Source organism: Balaenoptera acutorostrata, chromosome 13 (genome assembly GCF_949987535.1).
Source record: "Balaenoptera acutorostrata chromosome 13, mBalAcu1.1, whole genome shotgun sequence".
In the NCBI taxonomy this organism is placed as follows: Eukaryota; Metazoa; Chordata; class Mammalia; order Artiodactyla; family Balaenopteridae; genus Balaenoptera; species Balaenoptera acutorostrata.
In genome coordinates, this window is record NC_080076.1 from 35,341,568 (window position 1) to 35,363,922 (window position 22,355).

The following is a 22,355-nucleotide window of genomic DNA, read 5'->3' on the forward strand; positions in this document are numbered from 1 at the left end:
TGGACCACCAGGGAAGTCCCTTTTTTTTAAAAAAAAAAAAAAAAAAAAGACATATTTTAACAGAAAAACAAATGACTGATATTTTATACACTGTATTTTCTTCAGAAAATCTAGAGCAAAGGATTTCTCATATTTCTATAATAGTTCAACACCGCAGACTGAAAACAGAACTACTGAGAAAACAGCTGAACTTGCACATGAAGTCTACTTCCCCTTATTGCAGAATTCAAGGTTTCTCAGATGACAATAGAGAGTCAAACACAGTGGATAAAACTTTGCAGATTGCCTGTGCTTGTTCCAGGCTGCTGCACTGGTAAACCCACAGGCTGTATTCTTCGTTGCTGGCATCTGTGGTCTTCAGAGCCAATAAGCTTTTTCCTGTCCCCAGACCATCATCATAACAGACCCTCCAGATGATAAAATATAGAGTGTGCCGATACAAAAGGTCTTACTGATCTGATGTGGATACTTTTATACCATACTTAGAAACAACCATAATAAATTCTTCCTCCAGAGGAACAAAAGACAACTTTCCATCTTGCTGGGTGACATCTATATAATTTATCAGGTCTAGTTGCCCTTCAAGACTTTTCCCCTCAGAGAGCTTCAGTTTCTCAATGGCACCAACATACTTTATTCGAAATTCTGCACAGGTATCTGAATGACTGTTGCTTTGTACTGAGCTCTGGGTGGGATCAATATCAAGGCTTGTCACAGTGCTGGATCGAGAAAGCCCTCCAAAGTTGGAATCTACAGACTTGCTCTTAGTACTGATTTCACTATTCTGGGAGCTGCTACTGCTCTGTCGCTTTCTGTCTTTCTGGAACATCTTCCACCATAGCTTGATCCAGAGGCGCCCCCTACAGAATCGAACACTATTTTATCATCTTCAAAGGTTCCAGACAGCAGTCTGCACAGATAGCTTCCTTTCATTCCGACATGGTCAATTCTTGTCAGAAAAACAAGGTACCTCACCGCCGTCTGCGATCAGGGTCAGACACCCATTGCCAGGGCAGCCAGAGCCGCGGCAGCGACCCCCATTCTGGATTTTATTTTCAAAGCAATCCCTACTCAACAAAAGATCTAAAGCAGGAGAGTGAGATGATCTGATTTACATTTTCTGAAAATGACTCTATTTCCTCTGAATAGTACAGACCTGAGATCAGTCAGGATGCTATTACAGTAATCTAGAAGAGTAAACGGTGAGAGTGGAGATAGAGTGAAGTAACAGATTATTAAAATATTCTGGAAGTATAATTAATAGAACTTGCTGATGGAGAGAAAGTAGGAAGGAAAAAAAGAATTGACAGTAACTCCCAAATTTATGGATTTAGCAAATGGGTTGATTTGTTACATCACAGATGGAAATTCCAAGTGAGGAACAGGCAAGAGTGTGTGGGGGAGAGAGATGTATTTTGAAACATCAAGTTTGAAATGCCTGTCAGATATACAATAGAGATCATATTTGGATATATGAATCTAAAACTTAGATGAGAGAAATGTGCTAGAAATATAAATTTGAGTTTATCACTACAGCCTAGGGCAAGAGTATAAATTGAGAAAAGAAGAGGACCCTGAGGAACAATAAAGTGTCATGCAGCAGAGAAAGTGCTGACAAAGGAAACCAAGAAGGAACAGCCAGAGAGGTGAAGAGGAAAACAAGGGATGTATGGTATCATCCAAACCATGAAAAGAGTTAGTTTTTCAAGAAGGGAGTCATTTATTTTGCTGAATAATGCTGGGAGGAACTTAAAGTATGCACAACCACAAACACTGAAGTCATTTACTACTTTAGCAAAGTAAGTTTTAATATAATGATAGTACCTAGTGGCTTCTATTTGTTTCCATTAAGTATGAGGCAGAACTGTGATCTAGAGACTGGGAAGCAGGGCATGAAGAACAGAGGAGAAAAGGTATGAAAGAGTCACTGTAGAGCAGGGAGAGCAACCACCTAGAGAAATGTAAGAAGGCAGTGTTGAGTGCCCACCTGATGTTTGTAGTCATGAATTTATAGTGATACCAACATGCTAGGTTATGTGATTTCTTTAGCAATATTCAGGCATAGAGAAATTATGTTAATTAATTAGGCTTATCAAGGGTTGAGATTGTGCCAAGGAAACTAAAAGTACTAATAAAGGAATGACTAAAATGATGAGCCATGGGATAAAGGCTATACTCAGAGGAAAGCAAACATTGAAGGGTGCTGATAAAGAAAAGGGTAGAGATCAATGGATTAGACGTTTCAGTGAGGTTGGGGTACTTAAAAAGTACCCCTTGTTCCTTCTGCTTAAAGTGTTCTTCCTCCAGATCACCACATGGTTGTTCCCTCACCTGCTTCATCTTTAGAAAAGATGTTACTTTTCCAAGGAGGCCTTCCCTGACCAATCTTTTCAAAATCACAACTGCCTAACCCCACCCCAACATTCTGTCAGCCTTTTCTGATTTATTTTTCTCCATGGAAAACAGATATCATTATCTCTTCTACTGTATATAAATATTATTGACTATCATCAGCCCAAACAATAGAATGTATTCCATGAAGATAAAGATTTTGACTGTTTTCTTCTCTGCTGCATCATCCCTAGCATATAGAATAGTTTCTGGTACATAGTAAGAACTCAAAAAACACGTGTGAATGAACTGATTACTGAACCAATAAATCAGTCCCTTAGTTTTGAAAGGGCAAAATAATTAAACTGGAGGTGAATGGTTCCTCAAAGGGCTCCCCTAAGGATTCTATGATCCTGTAATTTAAAATTCCTTTTTCAGTATTTTCTAATACATCAAGAGGTAGGCAGACAAGCAAACTCTGGTTAACAGTTAATACTGAAAACAAACGTCACTCAGTTATCAACATTAACTCCTAAAATTTTACTAAAAGCAATAATATATACATTTGAAAAAACAATCAAACTTCTTTCTAATATCAAGCATGTATTATTTATTTTCAACATCAGGGGCGTGAAATATTCTTCTCAAATTAGAAGTCTTAGGGAGAAAAATCAACAATACATACTAGATCAACTTCTGCAAATGCACTCCCAAATATAATTTTCAGAGTAGCACTAGCCAAAAAGACCTGTTGTACCTCAAAAATTACTCTGCTTAGCTAAAAGAACTTAATTTTTCTGTATAAGCTAAAAACAGCAGCTTAGTGTATTTCCCCTAGTATCAAAGTCGTACATCTCTACAATGTAATCACAAACACCAACAATTACAGTAATGTTCATAAATGTGTTAACAATAAATATTCTGAGTTTCCTTAAAAAAATATTTAAGCCCAGTTTATTTTCACATTGCATTTGAATCCACTTATATGTCCAAAGCACCAATAAAATGCCTTGAACTGAAGATGGCACTTTTTGATGGGAGGAAAAGTTATAAACATGCATCATAAACCAGGTTATTTAATAAAGTTGTAATATTTAGTTTATTAATCAAAATCAATGTTTTCAAGATGAACATTATCTTTATGATAGATAATAAATGATGATAATGTTCTTTAGACGAACATTAAACATTATGTTTATCTTGTAGGATCTCTCCTATAGGAAACTCGAAAAGCTTTGTACTCACTTCCAGATTTTCACCATCTGAACTTTCTTTTGTTTTAGATGCAGGAGGAGGGGAAGACACTGGAGGGAGAGGGCTGGTTATAATTTGGGAGCTGAAAAAATAATAGGAGATACCACTGATATGTAAAATATTCTTTCTGTAAGAGAAGATACACATTTTTAGCATAGTTCACCTCAATTGTGTCTGGTTAAAGCACTACTTCCTAAAGTATGTTCTGTGCAGCACTAGAGTCACATTATGTTCTGGAAAAAGAGGCTGCATAGTCAAAGAATATGGGTAATAGCCTCTTTGAGATATATGTGCAAGTTTGCATGTATTAAAGTTTCTGATAAATACTACAGTTTTTTTTTTTAAAAGTACATTTTACTTTAAGCCAGTATCTTCCAAACATATTTGGCCACAAGACAACCCCTACCTTTTTTAACCTTTTTAGAAAACATACATATTAGTGACCAGCAGACCATAATTTGGGAAATACTGGGTTATAGTTTACAACCTATCATGAAATTTTAAATAGACTTCCAATAAAACGTTCTAGGGGGCATAAGTAAGATGAAGTTAAATAAGCATCACTAGAGACTGAAGGCCTTCAATGTACAGTGGAAGAAAATGTAAGGGGTCTCTTCTCATAAAAACAGAAAAACACAAAGCAGCCTACATAAGAAAAAATGTTTTTTTCCTGTTTCTCAGTTCTCCTGCAAATGAAAAACAGAAGATAAAAACAGCATTATCATTAAGAAAAATTCAGAAATATAACCTTGAACTCACCTGATAATCGAAATAATTGTACTAATTCAGATAATCTGAATTCTAGACCTCCTTCTGTCATTGACAAATCTCATGACCTTCACAAAACAACTTTGTATCACTTAGCTTCAGATTTCTTACCCAAATGTTCCTATTTATCTCAAATTTTAAGATTTTATGAAAAGCAAAATGGCAAAGTAGAAAGAACAAGGGCTATGGAGTCAACTCTACCTAATTTGCAAAATAAAAAACTGGGCAATTTACTTAACTTCTCCTTAAGTCCTTCATATCTAAATTAGGCATATGAATACGTACCTCAGAGGATTACTAATAACAGGTTTAATATATGTGGACCATCTCTTGGTGTCTGCTACAGAGGTGGGAGTTCTTAATTGTTATTACTGTTAATAGCTTACTTTCAATTCAACTAACAGGTTGTTTTAACTACTGAAGAGGTGAAAAACAGTCAATAAAAAATACAACTTTACAAAAAAATATTTGAGTCTACTAACTTGCCTCGTCTTTCTTTTTTTTTTTTTTGCATGAATAGCAATAATATCTGACACCAAGCACCATGTGTCAGACACTTTTTAAATGCTTTATGTATTAACTCATTTAATCTTTCATCCTTAAAGGTTACTATTGCTATATCCCCGTTTTTAAGATGAGAAACTGGGGCCACACAGAGAATATTTAATTTACACAAGTTTACACAGCTAGTAAGTGGCAGAGTCAAGATTTTAACTATGGAATTCTGACTCCATAGCTTGCAAAACACTGCCCTGTAATATACTGGTTTGTGTTCTGTGAGTGCACATGCCATATTCATTGGTAAAACTTCCAACTTAGGGTTTGGCACATCTGGGGAAAAAGAAAAGAAGACAATTTGAAAAGGTGGAAAACTATCAGATTTGAAAATAATTCCTCCCTGGACATCCGTACCTATCTATTTCTGCAGAATTTATTCCAGAATTCGACACACTCTCTGACACTGAACCCTGACTATCCTTCTTGGTGGGTTCTAATCCATTCTTTATGTCATCAAAATTTTCATATTTGAGAGCTTGGACCAGCTGTAATAGGTACATCAACAAATCCTGGAAAACAAACAAACAAAAAATAAGCTAATATTAGAAAAAATGCAATATAATTATAGACAAGTTACGTCTAATTATTCCTAAATATCAAGCTAACAATTTACTTTTATCTACCACTTATCAGCCGTGTTACCTTGGGCAGATCACTAGGTTTCTTAACCTCTTGGTGCCTCACTGGGTCCTCACCTTTAAAATGGCCATATTCATATAAACCTTAGAGATTGAGTTGTGAGGATTAAATCAATTAATAGAAAAAAGTCACAGAATAGTGCCTGGCACAGAGTAAGTGACCCGTAAATGTCTTGTTTAAAATGGTATCCCACTGACATGTACACACTGCAATATTTAAAATAGATAACCAACAAGGACCCACTGTATAGCACAGGGAACTCTGCTCAATATTCTGTAATAACCTAAACGGAAAAAGAACTTGAAAAAGAAAAGATACATGTATATGTATAACTGAATCACTTTGCTGTACACCTGAAACTAACACAACATTGTTAATCAAATATGCTCCAATGTAAAATTAAAAATTAAAAAAAAAATAGTATCTCAAAATCAAGGTGAAAAATGAAAACAAAGAAAAAAGGTTGAGATGGTTCATATAAAACTGAGAAATTAACAAAGGTTCCTTTTTTTCAGCAATAGATCAGATAACAGCATTTTAGGTCTAACATTACATAAGAAATTCCAAATTTTCAAGTTTTTGAAGAGTTTCTGTTTCATAATCTTTTCTGGTTGGGACTTTTTTTTTTTTTTTTAATAGGATCATTTTTTAAAAAATAAATTTATTTATTTATTTATTTATTTTTGGCTGTGTTGGGTCTTCGTTTCTGTGCAAGGGCTTTCTCCAGTTGCGGTGAGCGGGGGCCACTCTTCATCGCGGTGCACAGGCCTTTCACTGTCTCGGCCTCTCTTGTTGCGGAGCACAGGCTCCAGACGCGCAGGCTCAGTAGTTGTGGCTCACGGGCGTAGCTGCTCCGCGGCATGTGGGATCTTCCCGGACCGGGGCACAAACCTGTGTCCCCTGCATTGGCAGGAGGATTCCTAACCACTGCGCAACCAGGGAAGCCCAGGGACTTTTTAAAATATTACATTTTTTTTCTTTAAAGAGAATTTGGAGTTTAAAGAGTTCAGAGTTTAGAGAATTTAGAGTTTAGAGAATTTGGGTTGCTTCTTAAACGGAAAATACAAACAAACAGACATTTTAACACTCTTGTTTAAGGGAAATGTTTACTTTCCTGCCAACTACCAATAATGGCTTGAAGAAAACAAATTTCTAAACCTAAATTTCTCATTCTTCTCCTGACAATCGAGATAATTTGGACTAAAAAAGCGTCAACAAAGTAGTTTTTACCTTTCTGAGTTTTCCCTTAACGTAAAAAGACTCTAGGTTTAACCTTCAGAATGGAAATATTTCCTATCTTCCTCTATAAATGTAGTTATTAGCCCTTCCCAATGACTACTAAGAAAACTCCAAAAATTTTGCTTTTAAAAATAGTTACAGAGGGGAGGGGGCAAGATGGCGGAAGAGTAAGACGCGGAGATCACCTTCCTTCCCACAGATACATTAGAAATACATCTACACGTGGAACTGCTCCTACAGAACACCCACTGAATGCTGGCAGAAGACGTCAGACCTCCCAAAAGGCAAGAAACTCGCCACGTACTTGGGTAGGGCAAAAGAAAAAAGAAATAACAGAGACAAAAGAATAGGGATGGCACCTGCACCAGTGGGAGGGAGCTGTGAAGGAGGAAAGGTTTCCACATATTAGGAAGCCCCTTCGTGGGTAGAGACTGCGGGGGGCAGAGGGGGGAAGCTTCGGAGCCACGGAGGAGAGCGCAACCACACGGGTGCGGAGGGCAAAGCGAAGAGATTCCCGCACAGAGGCTCGGCACCGAGCAGCACTCACCAGCCCAAGAGGCTTGTCTGCTCACCCACCAGGGCGGGCGGGGGCTGGGAGCTGAGGCTCGGGCTTCGGTCAGATTGCAGGGAGAGGACTGGGGTTGGCTGCGTGAACACAGCCTGAAGGGGTTAGCGCACCACAGCTAGCCGGGAGGGAGTCCGGGAAAAAGTCTGCAGCTGCCGAAGAGGCAAGAGACTTTTTCTTGCCTCTTCATTTCGCGGTGTGCGAGGAGAGGGGATTCAGAGCACCACCTAAACGAGCTCCAGAGACGGGCGCGAGCCACGGCTATCAGCGCGGACCCCAGAGACAGGCATGAGATGCTAAGGCTGCTGCTGCCGCCACCAAGAAACCTGTGTGCGAGCACAGGTCACTATCCACATGTCCCCTCACGGGAGCCTGTGCAGCCCACCACGGCCAGGCTCCCGTGATCCGGGGACAACTTCCCCAGGAGAACGCACGGCGCACCGCAGGTTGCTGCAACGTTACCCCGAGGCCGCCGCAGGCACGCCCCGCATCCGCATCCATACCCTTCCCTCCCCCACGCCTGAGTGAGCCACAGCCCCCGAAGCAGCTGCTCCTTTAACCCCCTCCTGTGTGAATGAAGAACAGACACCCTCAGGCGACCTACACGCAGAGGCAGGTCCAAATCCAAAGCTGAACACCGGGAGCTGTATGAACAAAGAGGAGAAAGGGAAATTTCTCCCAGCAGCCTCAGAAGCAGCGGATTAAAGCTCCACAAACAACGTGATGTACCTGCATCTGTGGAATACCTGAAGAGACAACGAATCATCCCAAATTCAGGAGGTGTACTTTGGGAGCAGGATATATTAATTTTTCCCCCTTTCCTTTTTTTGAGAGTGTAAATGTGTATGCTTCTGGGTGAGATTTTGTCTGTATAGCTTTGCTTTCACCAATTGTCCTAGGGTTCGGTCCGTTCGTTTTTTACTTTTTTTTTTTTTTACTTAAAAATTTATTTTTCTTAATAAATGTTTTCTTAATAATTTTTTCCTTATTTTCTGTTTTTAAAAATTAAAAAAAAATTTCCTTAATAAATTTTTTCATATTTTTTATTAAAAAAATTTTTTTCTTAATAATTTTTTTCTTAATAATTATTTTCTTATTTTTTATTATACTATCTTTATTTTATTTTATTTTATTTTATCCTCTTTCTTTCTTTCTATTTTTTCTCCCTTTTAATCTGAGCCGTGTGGATGAAAGGCTCTTGGTGCTCCAGCCAGGCATCGGGGCTGTGCCTCTGAGGTGGGAGAGCCAATGTCAGGACACTGGTCCACAAGAGACCTCCCAGCTCCACGTAATACCAAACGGCAAAAATCTCTCAGAGATCTCCATCTCAACATCAAGACCCAGCTTCACTCAACGACCAGCAAGCTACAGTGCTGGACACCCTATGCCAAACAACCAGCAAGACAGGAACACAGCCCCATCCATTAGCAGAGAGGCTGCCTAAAATCATAATAAGGCCACAGACACCCCAAAATACACCACCAGACGTGGACGTGCCCACCAGAAAGACAAGATCCAGCCTCATCCACCAGAACTCAGGCACTAGTTCCCTCCACCAGGAAGCCTACACAACCCACTGAACCAACCTTAGCCACTGGGGACAGACATCAAAAACAACGGGAACTACGAACCTGCAGCCTGTGAAAAGGAGACCCCAAACACAGTAAGATAAGCAAAATGAGAAGACAGAAAAACACACAGCAGATGAAGGAGCAGGGTCAAAACACACCAGACTTAACAAATGAAGAGGAAATAGGCAGTCTACCTGAAAAAGAATTCAGAATAATGATAGTAAAGATGATCCAAAATATTGGAAATAGAATAGACAAAATGCAAGAAACATTTAAAAAGGACGTAGAAGAACTAAAGAGGAACCAAGCAATGATGAAAAACACAATAAATGAAATTAAAAATACTCTAGACGGGATCAATACCAGAATAACTGAGGCAGAAGAACGGATAAGTGACCTGCAAGACAAAATAGTGGAAATAACTACTGCAGAGCAGAATAAAGAAAAAAGAATGAAAAGAACTGAGGACAGTCTCAGAGACCTCTGGGACAACATTAAACGCACCAACATTCGAATTATAGGGGTCCCAGAAGAAGAAGAGAAAAAGAAAGGGACTGAGAAAATATTTGAAGAGATTATAGTTGAAAACTTCCCTAATATGGGAAAGGAAATAGTTAATCAAGTACTGGAAGCAAGTCCTGGAGAGTCCCATACAGGATAAATCCAAGGAGAAACACGCCAAGACACATATTAATCAAACTATCAAAAATTAAATATAAAGAAAACATATTAAAAGCAGCAAGGGAAAAACAACAAATAACACACAAGGGAATCCCCATAAGGTTAACAGCTGATCTTTCAGCAGAAACTCTGCAAGCCAGAAGGGAGTGGCAGGATATACTTAAAGTGATGAAGGAGAAAAACCTACAACCAAGATTACTCTACCCAGCAAGGATCTCATTCAGATTTGATGGAGAAATTAAAACCTTTACAGACAAGCAAAAGATGAGAGAGTTCAGCACCACCAAAGCAGCTTTACAACAAATGCTAAAGGAACTTTTCTAGGCAAGAAACACAAGAGAAGGAAAACACCTACAATAACAAACCCAAAACATTTAAGAAAATGGGAATAGGAACATACATATCGATAATTACCTTAAATGTAAATGCATTAAATGCTCCCACCAAAAGACACAGGCTGGTTGAATGGATACAAAAACAAGACCCATATATATGCTGTCTACAAGAGACCCACTTCAGACCTAGGGACACATACAGACTGAAAGTGAGGGGATGCAAAAAGATATTCCATGCAAATAGAAATCAAAAGAAAGCTGGAGAAGCAATTCTCATATCAGACAAAGTAGATTTTAAAATAAAGACAATTACAAGAGACAAAGAAGGACACTATATAATGATCAAGGGATCGACCCAAGAGGAAGGTATAACAATTGTAAATATTTATGCACCCAACATAGGAGCACCTCAATACATAAGGCAAATACTAACAGCCATAAAAGGGGAAATTGACAGTAACACAATCATAGTAGGGAACTTTAACACCCCACTTTCACCAATGGACAGATCATCCAAAATGAAAATAAATAAGGAAACACAAGCTTTAAATGATACATTAAACAAGATGGACTTAATTGATATTTATAGGACATTCCACCCAAAAACAACAGAATACACATTTTTCTCAAGTGCTCAGGGAACATTCTCCAGGATAGATCATATCTTGGGTCACAAATCAAGCCTTGGTAAATTTAAGAAAATTAAAATCGTATCAAGTATCTTTCCCGACCACAACGCTATGAGACTAGATATCAATTACAGGAAAAGACCTGTAAAAAATACAAACACATGCAGGCTACACAATACACTACTTAATAACACAGTGATCACTGAAGAAATCAAAGGGGAAATCAAAAAATACCTAGAAACAAATGACAATGGAGACACGACGACCCAAAACCTATGGGATGCAGCAAAAGCAGTTCTAAGAGGGAAGTTTATAGCAATACAAGCCTACATCAAGAAACAGGAAACATCTCGAATAAACAACCTAACCTTGCACCTAAAGCAATTAGAGAAAGAAGAACAAAAAACCCCAAAGCTAACAGAAGGAAAGAAATCATAAAGATCAGATCAGAAATGAATGAAAAAGAAATGAAGGAAACAATAGCAAAGATCAATGAAACTAAAAGCTGATTCTTTGAGAAGATAAACAAAATTGATAAACCATTAGCCAGACTCATCAAGAGAAAAAGGGAGAAGACTCGAATCAATAGAATTAGAAATGAAAAAGGAGAAGTAACCACTGACACTGCAGAAATACAAACGATCATGAGAGATTACTACCAGCAACTCTATGCCAATAGAATGGACAACCTGGAAGAAATGGACAGATTCTTAGAAATGCACAACCTGCCAACACTGAACCAGGAAGAAATAGAAAATATGAACAGACCAATCACAAGCACTGAAATTGAAACTGTGATTAAAAATCTTCCAACAGGGCTTCCCTGGTGGCGCAGTGGTTGAGAATCTGCCTGCCAATGCAGAGAACGCGGGTTCGAGCCCTGGTCTGGGAAGATCCCACATGCCGCGGAGCAACTCGGCCCGTGAGCCACAATTACTGAGCCTGCGCGTCTGGAGCCTGTGCGCGGCAACGAGAGGCCGCGATAGTGAGAGGCCCACGCACCGCGATGAAGAGTGGCCCCCGCTTGCCACAACTAGAGAAAGCCCTCGCACAGAAACGAAGACCCAACACAGCCATACATACATACATACATACATACATACATACATACATAAAAAAGAATGTAAGCAGACAAGAATATCATTAAAAAAAAAAAAAAAAAAAAATCTTCCAACAAACAAAAGCCCAGGACCAGATGGCTTCACAGGCGAATTGTATCAAACATTTAGAGAAGAGCTAACACCTATCCTTCTCAAACTCTTCCAAAATATTGCAGAGGGAGGAACACTCCCCAACTCATTCTACGAGGCCACCATCATCCTGTCACCAAAACCAGACAAATATGTCACAAAGAAAGAAAACTACAGGCCAATATCACTGATGAACATAGATGCAAAAATCCTCAACAAAATACTAGCAAACAGAATCCAACAGCACATTAAAAGGATCATACACCATGATCAAGTGAGGTTTATTCCAGGAATGCAAGGATTCTTCAATATACGCAAATCAATCAACGTGATACATCATATTAACAAATTGAAGGAGAAAAACCATATGATCATCTCAACAGATGCAGAGAAAGCATTCAACAAAATTCAACACCCATTTATGATAAAAGCCCTGCAGAAAGTAGGCATAGAGGGAACTTTCCTCAACATAATAAAGGCCATACATGACAAACCCACAGCCAACATTGTCCTTAATGGTGAAAAACTGAAACCATTTCCACTAAGATCAGGAACAAGACAAGGTTGCCCACTCTCACCACTATTATTCAACATAGTTTTGGAAGTGTTAGCCACAGCAATCAGAGAAAAAAAGAAATAAAAGGAATCCAAATCAGAAAAGAAGAAGTAAAGCTGTCACTGTTTGCAGATGACATGATACTATACATAGAGAATCCTAAAAATGCTACCAGAGAACTACTAGAGCTAATCAATGAATTTGGTAAAGTAGCAGGATACAAAATTAATGCACAGAAATCTCTTGCATTCCTATGCACTAATGATGAAAAATCTGAAAGTGAAATTAAGAAAACACTCCCGTTTACCACTGCAACAAAAAGAATAAAATATCTAGGAATAAACCTACCTAAGGAGACAAAAGACCTGTATGCAGAAAATTACAAGCCACTGATGAAAGAAATTAAAGATGATACAAATAGATGGAGAGATATACCATGTTCTTGGATTGGAAGAATCAACGTTGTGAAAATGACTCTACTACCCAAAGCAATCTACAGATTCAATGCAATCCCTATCAAACTACCACTGGCATTTTTCACAGAACTAGAACAAAAAATTTCACAATTTGTATGGAAACACAAAAGACCCCGAATAGCCAAAGCAATCCTGAGAACTAAAAATGGAGCTGGAGGAATCAGGCACCCTGCCTTCAGACTATATTACAAAGCTACAGTAATCAAGACGACAGTTTGGTACTGGCAGAAAAACAGAAATGTAGATCAATGGAACAGGATAGAAAGACCAGAGACAAACCCACACACATATGGTCACCTTATCTTGGATAAAGGAGGCAAGCATATACAGTGGAGAAAAGACAGCCTCTTCAATAAGTGGTGCTGGGAAAACTGGACAGGTACATGTAAAAGTATGAAATTAGAACACTCCCTGACACCATACACAAAAATAAACTCAAAATAGATTAAAGACCTAAATGTAAGGCCAGACACTATCAAACTCTTCGAGGAAAACATAGGCAGAACACTCTATGACATAAATCACAGCAAGATCCTTTTTGACCCACCTCCTAGAGAAATGGAAAGAAAAACAAAAATAAACAAATGGGACCTAATGAAACTTAAAAGCTTTTGCACAGCAAAGGAAACCATAAACAAGACCAAAAGACAACCCTCAGAATGGGAGAAAATATTTGCAAATGAAGCAACTGACAAAGGATTAATCTCCAAGATTTACAAGCAGCTCATGCAGCTCAGTAACAAAAAAACAAACAACCCAATCCAAAAATGGGCAGAAGACCTAAATAGACATTTCTCCAAAGAAGATATACAGATTGCCAACAGACACATGAAAGAATGCTCAACATCATTAATCATTAGAGAAATGCAAATCAAAACTACAATGGGATATCATCTCACACCGGTCAGAATGACCATCATCAAAAAATCTAGAAACAATAAATGCTGGAGAGGGTGTGGAGAAAAGGGAACACTCTTGCACTTTTGGTGGGAATGTAAATTGATACAGCCACTATGGAGAACAGTTTGAGGTTCCTTAAAAAACTAAAAATAGAACTACCATACGACCCAGCAATCCCACTACTGGGCATATACCCTGAGAAAACCATCATTCAAAAAGAGTCATGTACCAAAATGTTCATTGCAGCTCTATTTACAATAGCCAGGACATGGAAGCAACCTAAGTGTCCATCATCAGATGAATGGATAAAGAAGATGTGGCACATATATACAATGGAATATTACTCAGCCATAAAAGGAAATGAAATGGAGGTATTTGTCGTGAGGTGGATGGAGTTAGAGTCTGTCATACAGAGTGAAGTAAGTCAGAAAGAGAAAAACAAATACAGTATGCTAACACATATATATGGAATCTAAGGAGAAAAAAAAAAAAAAGGTCATGAAGAACCTAGTGGCAAGACGGGAATAAAGACACAGACCTACTAGAGAATGGACTTGAGGATATGGGGAGGGGGAGGGGTAAGATGTGACAGGGTGAGAGAGTGGCATGGACATATATACACTACCAAATGTAAAACAGATAGCTAGTGGGAAGCAGCCGCATAGCACAGGGAGATCAGCTCGGTGCTTTGTGACCACCTAGAGGGGCGGGATAGGGAGGGTGGGAGGGAGGGAGACGCAAGAGGGAAGAGACATGGGAGCATATGTATATGTATAACTGATTCACTTTGTTATAAAGCAGAAACTAACACACTATTGTAAAGCAATTATACTCCAATAAAGATGTTTAAAAAAAATAAATAAAAAATAAAAAAAATAATTACAGGGTTTCCCTGGTGGTGCAGTGGTTAAGAATCCACCTGCCAATGCAGGGGAAACAGGTTCGAGCCCTGGCCTGGGAAGATCCCACATGTCACGGAGCAACTAAGCCCGTGCGCCACAACTACTGAGCCTGAGCTCTAGAGCCCGTGATCCACAACTACTGAGCTCACGTGCCACAACTACTGAAGCCTGCGTGCCTAGAGCCCGTGCTCCACAACAAGAGAAGCCACCACAGTGAGAAGCCCACACACCACTACGAAGAGTAGCCCCTGCTCACTGCAACTAAAGAAAGCCCGGGGGCAGCAACGAAGACCCAACACAGCCAAAAATAAATTAATTAATTAATTAAAAAAACAAAACAAAACAAAAAATAATTAAAAATTGAAGAAACTCACAGAACTCAAAAAAAAAAAATTAAAGCGTCTATTGTCTTTCAGTTCCAATTGCCACTCAGGCACTCAAAACTCATAATTAGATAATTTGAGACTTTGTGACTATCAGTTCAATTTCAGTCACCTTTCCTTAAGCCCAGAAACCAGGTTAAATCCCTTGTAAATATTTCATGGACCACTCTTTCCTTTCATGTCTGTAACAACTATAGTATTTGTAATTACTTGTTTATTTACTCTTTGTCATTTCCACTATTTTATAAATTCCATGAGGACAAACTACTTCCCAACAATGTATTTTCCCTTACTTAAACCAAAATATATTCTTTTCATAATTTTTTCTTATATTGACAGTCAACGTTTCTTATAATTACAAAAAGCAATATACATGATTTTACCATTAAATACCATTTTTTCTCAAAAAATTAAATGAAAGGTTAACTGCCTTATTTATTCTTACTCAAATATATCAGTATCAGTAGCCAGGGAAATCAAATGACTGTATCAAAGCACCTCTATAGTGTTCCGTTTCTAAAAACAATTTTTAATTGGATCAATAAATGTTTGATTTTCTATTTTTTAATTTGAGATTTATGGCATCTAACAGCTAGGTATGCTTATATGCTTATTTTAAGAAACAAAATTACATAACAGAAAATAGATTAATCAAGTATCCTTCTTAGGAGGTATACGTAATTCAGTTTCACTGCTAGCCTCGCATGCTTCGGAAATGCTGCTGAATGTATCACCTAGTGTGTTTTCCCAAGTATAGAAAAGACTTACTACATGAAATCAAAAACGCTGCATTGTTATTAAATTTCCCAGGAAGGAGAAATTTGGAAGAAAACTCCTCTTTTTAAGTCATTCATCACAATCTGATTGTGTTAGTCATCTGGTATTCTGTATTCAAACTACACTTTCCTTCATTTGTATGAAAATGAATTAATTTCAGTAGTAAGTGCAAAGTCTGTTTGCTCATTAAACAGGCACATCTTGGAAAATATAAAATTCCTCCAAGCATGAAGGACATAAGCATAGAAGTAAAACAAAACAAACAAACAAAAAATCATATTTCTATCTTAGGCAATTCAGTAAAAATCTCCTAAGAGCTATGAAATACTATCTAGATAGCAATCACCATTCTTCTCAAGAACAAGTTAATTCTAATGCTTCAGAATATAAATGCAACGTTCCCTGTCAAAATCACTCCCATTTCTTATTGAATTAAGCATAACTCTTCATATAGACATTTACAGTTAGAAAGTTACAGTTAGATACATGGGTTCCGACCTTGCTTCCCAGGCAGCTACATATATCCCACACTTCTGTTAAAGCGAAATATTTTCTATTTTTCCTGTACTTTTCAATCTCTTTGCCTTTGCTCATATTGCTCTCTCCACTTGGAATGTAAACTCATGTCCAACTCTGAAAATTCTCTTCCTTCATTGTCTATCTCAAATGCCACTTCTTCCTCAAATTCTAATGGGGAATCTCTCTCCTTTTGAGCCACACAGTAGTAAGAAATACGGCTTTTAAAAATTCTGAAATAGCACATTAAACAAATTCAGAAAGATATTAAAAGACTGATTAATATTTATTTTACAAATGTATGGTGAGTTTAACATTAGGAATTCAGCATCTATTTCATGCACAGTATATATTAAATATCAGTGTTTTTCAGATAGCATGATGCTATACCTACAAATCACAGGGACCCACCTAACACTTAATAGAACTATCAAGAAACATCACTAAAGAAACTAGATAAAACATAAATATTAAAACAAAAACATAGTTTTCCATTTAACCAACAAACAGAAATAAGAGATAAAAGGGGTGAGGTAGTTCATAATAGTAACAATTGTCACAGAATAAATATAATTTTTTAAAATGTGAAAAAAATTTTATAAAATTGTGACTTGAATAATCATGTATCTCCAGGAGGGAAGATTTAATATCATAAAGATTTTAATCTTCCCTAATATAATACACAAATTTAATGTAATTCCACTTAAGATTCTGGTGGAGTTTTAAGAAAATGACAAAATTGTTCTAAATTTAGAATAAATATACAAAAATTATAAAGAAAATTGTTTAAGAAAAAAAGAAAGGGAGGGGTTTTATCCAATCATATGTTTAAAGTTATTATGAAGCAACTGCAATTTTTTAAAGTATGATACAAGCACAAAAACAGAAGATTCATAAAGGATTACCAGAAAAAAGCATATGTAAAAGGCATATATATTGTGACAATAATTCCAATGCAAGCTACTTATTCAAGAATATGGAAAAACATATATTCAAAAGTCTATTCACTAAAATAGTTTCAGCAAAAGATTAGAAATAAAACAACTGCCTACCAGAAGAAGCTGACTGGTTAAATAAATTATAAAATAAATTTGCAGTAAAATATTATGCTGCTGTTTGAAAGGAATAAGGTACATTTACAGGTATCCATAAAGTCTAAAAACACAGTGCTTTCCTACAGATTAAATGTGCCTTTGACAACATTTGCCTTGATAGTCATTTGCCTATGTTTCCAGACCTTACGGACACCAAATGTATGTGTTGAAGATGAGAAAATGTCCAAGATTATACTGTTCAATTAATAAGGCAAGTTTTTAACAATATGTATAGGATATTCCTATTTTTCTTAATTTTTAAAGAGGTGCATATATATACCATACATGCATATATATGCTTGCAATTTGCATAGATAATATATGAAAAGATATAAGAGTGGCTACCTTTCTATGGATAAAAAATGGTTGGAGAAGTGGAGTTATTAAAGGAATATTACTTTCTATGTTACTATTTCATTTACAATTTAAAAGCAAAGCAAATCAGAAAAAAAAAAAGATGATAATATCATATAGTAAAGGAACAAATCAAATGCTGTGGGATCAGGAAAGAAACAAAGAAAAATGTCATCTGCTTCCTGGAATGGTTAAGAGAGATTTCTCAGAGATGTTGAGGTCTGTGCTACAGCTTGAAGGATGAACAGCAGGAAGACTCCACTAGGACGATGAAGTAGCACATATAAAGGCCTGGCAGGCCTGGCTACTGGAGGGACTACAGCATATTGAAAAAATCAGACTGTCCAAATATAAAACACAGTATTTTTCATTCAAGTTTTTTTGTCATCCAAGATGTGGATATTTAGACAAAGTGACCTTTGACGTATCTTTGATGCTATGATTATATGATTATATTATATATTATTATGGGTTGGCCAAAAGGTTCACTCGTTTTTTTTCCGTAAGATGGCTCTAGTAGCACTTAGTTGTCTTTAACGTCATTCAAAACAATTTTGTTAGATCGTATTGTGACAGCTGTCATATCAAGTGTGCATTTTTTAAAAAACTTATCAAAATTGGTGCATTTTTGTGTAGCCATTTTAATATTGAGGATGGAAGAAAAAAAAGCAACATTTTCGTCATATTATGCTTTATTATTTCAAGAAAGGTAAAAACGCAACTGAAACGCAAAAAAGGATTTGTGCAGTGAATGGAGAAGGTGCTGTGACGGATCAAACATGTCAAAAGTGGTTTGCGAAGTTTCATGCTGGAGATTTCTCACTGGACGATGCTCCATGGTCGGATAGACCAGTTGAAGTTGATAGCAATCAAATCGAGACATTAACTGAGAACAATCAACGTAATACCATGAAGGAGATAGCTGACATACTCAAAATACCCAAATCAAGCATTGAAAATCATTTGCACCAGCTTGGTTATCTTAATCACTTTGTTGCTTGGGTTCCACATAAGTTAAGCAAAAAAAAACCTTCTTGACCATATTTCCACATGCAATTCTCTACTTAAACGTAATGAAAACGTTCTGTTTTTAAAACAAATTGTGACGGGCGATGAAAAGTGGATACTGTACAATAATGTGGAATGGAAGAGATCGTGGAGCAAGTGAAATGAACCACCACCAACCACACCAAAGCCTGATTGATCTTCATCCAAAGAAGGTGATGTTGTGTATATGGTGGGATTGGAAGGGAATCCTCTATGATGAGCTCCTTCCGGAAAACCAAACGATCAATTCCAACAAGTACTGCTCCTAATTAGACCAACTGAAAGCAGCACTCAACGAAAACCGTCTGGAATTAGTCAACAGAAAACGCATAATCTTCCATCAGGATAATGCAAGACAGCATGTTTCTTTGATGACCAGTCAAAAACTGTTACAGCTGGGAAGTTCTGATTCATCTGCTGTATTCACCAGACATTGCAGCTTCGGATTTCCATTTATTTTGGTCTTTACAAAATTCTCTTAATGGAAAAAATTTCATTCCCTGGAAGACTATAAAAGGCACCTGGCACAGTTTTTTGCTCAAAAAGATACAAAGTTTTGGGAAGATGGCATTATGAAGCTGCCTGAAAAATGGCAGATGGTAGTGGAACAAAATGGTGAATATGCTGTTCAATAAAGTTCTTGGTGAAAATGAAAAATGTGTCTTTCACTTAAAAACCAAAGGAACTTCTTGACCAACCCAATATATGGTTATGTTATCCTCTGAAATACCAAAAAACATTTGAAGTTTATAAGACCATAAATATTATACTATTCCACAGACAAAGCAAAAGGAGAAATTTTAAACCGATTAGAAATGAAAGGTACAACATGAATGATTTTAGTATGAAATTGACATAATATAAATTTGCAATCCTTCAGCATAACTGTATGAGTACAATTTTCAAAATTTGCCCCAGATAATTTTTTTTCATAACTATCAAGTGGCATAAGCAGCTGTTATCACTATTTTTTGGATTGGAAATCGAGGTGAGAATAATACATGTTCCCAAAGACATATAGGTACATAGAGAAAAGACAAAATTCAAATCTTAATATACATCTGAAGATTCAGTAGAAACTGAATTAAAAGACCTTTTTTTTTTTAAGCTGAGTATATACAAACCTCAAAAAACACACCAAAACTAACAACCATATTTTGCAGTTTAGGATGCATGCAATATTTCTATCATTATTCTTTACGTCATAACAAAAATTGTAAAATGGTCTAGAAATAGTTCAGTACTTGCATGAATACTGTTAACTCCAGAGACAATCAAATGTTTAGCCTCTAAGCTTGTAAGGCAACAAAGTCAGGCAATCAAAAACAATGATTTACAATATTTCTATTTAAATTCTGAACCCACGTTGAGGGGGACTATCTTAACTATAGCCCAGAGGCCTTTCTGTTTGACTCATGTCAAACATAGATAAAGACTTAATGACTAAAGTGAAATTTCAACGAATTTCAAAACAAACATTTCACTATTTTAAATAAATATTGTAATAAATTTTTTACTTGTGATATAGTAAAAACAATAACGGAGAAGATAATATGCTGAATCACAATGCTAGGAATTGCTCTTTGATAGGAGAGTGAAAAACATCCTATTCCAATAAAATTATACAATATCTGAGACTTACCTCAAAATAATCTAGAGGAGGGTAGGGAATGGGGAGGGGAGAATAATTGGTGTTAGAGATGAAACAAATTGTCTATGAGTTGGCAGCTGCTGAAGATGGGTAAATTATGTATGAGCATTCACTATACTACTGACTTCAGTGTTTAAATTTTATTGTAATTAAATACATATACAACTATCAACCTTAATAAATGCTGCATTTCGCTTCTTGAAATTCAGATACCACTACGAATTCAAAATAATAATCGGTGCTCCTATATATATTGAGGCTTGAGAAGAGTCATTCCCATATTCCATAAGCCTTGCAGGTTAGCATAAACTATTAGGTTATGTTTGAGAACACATTCCCTCTATAAAAATTAATAAGTAAAAAAATTAGTGAATTCATCTACCTTATTAGGAATTACTAAAATTCAAAATCCAGCAATGCTTTGGGTCAACACAGAGTTTTCTACCTTCCCTGGTGGCCTTAAATGTATATAAATAGCCACCATAATGTTTGTAGTCTTTCCTTTCCAGAGGATTCAAAACCACCTTCAGAAAATCTACATATACACATAATTGTCAGTAGCTCAAAATTTAAAAGGAGGGGTTTGAAAGAGAATACAATGACCATGCACCTCTATGCTTTAAAGGCCCCAAGGGCTTTTCAGGGCTACAATTAAATGTGGCTTGTTGTAGACTGACTGACAGAGGGGATCCGAATTATTCCCTAGCTGGTACTGCATTAAACCATTTTTCACTAGAATTCCTTTTTCCAGACAGAGCAATACAAGCTCTACTACCAGGTAAATGTCCTGGGAGAGACTGTCCTATCACGTAACAGATCAGGAAGTAAATTTTCATTTCAGAGGAGTCCTTGGAGGAATATTTTAATTTTGCTTCTGCAAACACATATAGTATATCCTGTTCCCTCTAAAAATTTCCCTCTCTCTCTCTCTCACACACACAAACACATACACAAACACACACAGTCCATAATCAGGCTCTAGTTTAAAATGTACCCAGTTAAAGAGGAGTAATGAATAACAATGCACCTCATCATCTGCCTGCCGTAACCGGGCAACAGCATAACGCCTCACTGTTGGATTGGTGTAATGAGAGGACAACAGCTCCAAGGAATCCTCTACATCCATTGGCTTCCATTTTCCCAGAAGTTCCAATGCCTGTTTGGCCTCCTGGGGTAGATCCCAATTAACACATTTCAAGAACTTCGTCAAAGCCTAAAATCAGAAAAGGTTTAAGAATTAGAAACAATAGCTTATTCTGGGATAGGAGGGGTCAAGGGTGACTAGGCAAGAGCTCAACTTGGACTTGATGGCAGAGTCACAAAGTCAACGACAGACTCCTCACATAAACACTTTGTTTAGTGTTTAGTATACACACAATCCTAGAAAAACACGGCAGAACGAGGAAAAAAAAAATCATGTTCCTTGTAACTTTATGTTTTTTTCAGGTCAAACCACTATGAATTTTTAAATTTTCTTCAGCTTTTCTTCGTTTTGCTTTTGTTATTTTAAAACACTGCAGACCTCAAGACAGGGAAATAGCTGATGCATGTCTCACGAACTCTGAGATACCTTAGAGAAAACCTTCATTTTACAACATCGACATGTGAGACATAAAATATTACAGCCAATGAATGAGAGTCAAAGTCAAGAAGGGCAGAACCCCACTCTTGAAACACCTCCCAGAGTCAATGGTTTTCCTAGATACTCACATACAAGGACTCAAATGAAGTTAAATATGTATGTCTCTTTTACACAGAGAAGTAACTATTGGGGAATTAGTGTTTAATGGGGACTGAGTTTCAGATTAGGAAGGTGAAAAATTCAGGAGATGGATGATGGTGAGAGTTGCACAACAATGTGAATGTACTTAGTGCCACTGAACTGTACAGTTAAATATGGTTAAAATATGTTTTATATTTAACCATATTATATATGGTT

General features: G+C 37.0%; 1 protein-coding gene and 1 pseudogene across 3 annotated transcripts in view; both read right to left on the reverse strand.

Annotated features, from left to right (window-relative positions):
- PIK3C3 (phosphatidylinositol 3-kinase catalytic subunit type 3) overlaps nt 1-22,355 on the reverse strand; it is a 160,036-nt gene that overhangs the window by 69,233 nt on the left and 68,448 nt on the right. For all 3 annotated transcript variants that reach the window (XR_450203.2, XM_057526841.1, XM_007172783.2), the window contains exons 10-12: nt 21,444-21,629; nt 5,266-5,420; nt 3,577-3,667 (exon numbers count right to left, since the gene is read on the reverse strand). Coding sequence is in view for 2 of the 3 variants with exons in the window: in XM_057526841.1 (XP_057382824.1) it covers nt 3,577-3,667; nt 5,266-5,420; nt 21,444-21,629 (432 nt within the window). In the remaining variant the exon portion in view is untranslated. The remainder of the gene's footprint in view (nt 1-3,576; nt 3,668-5,265; nt 5,421-21,443; nt 21,630-22,355) is intronic.
- Nucleotides 227-829, reverse strand: LOC103003453 (integrin beta-1-binding protein 1-like; annotated as a pseudogene).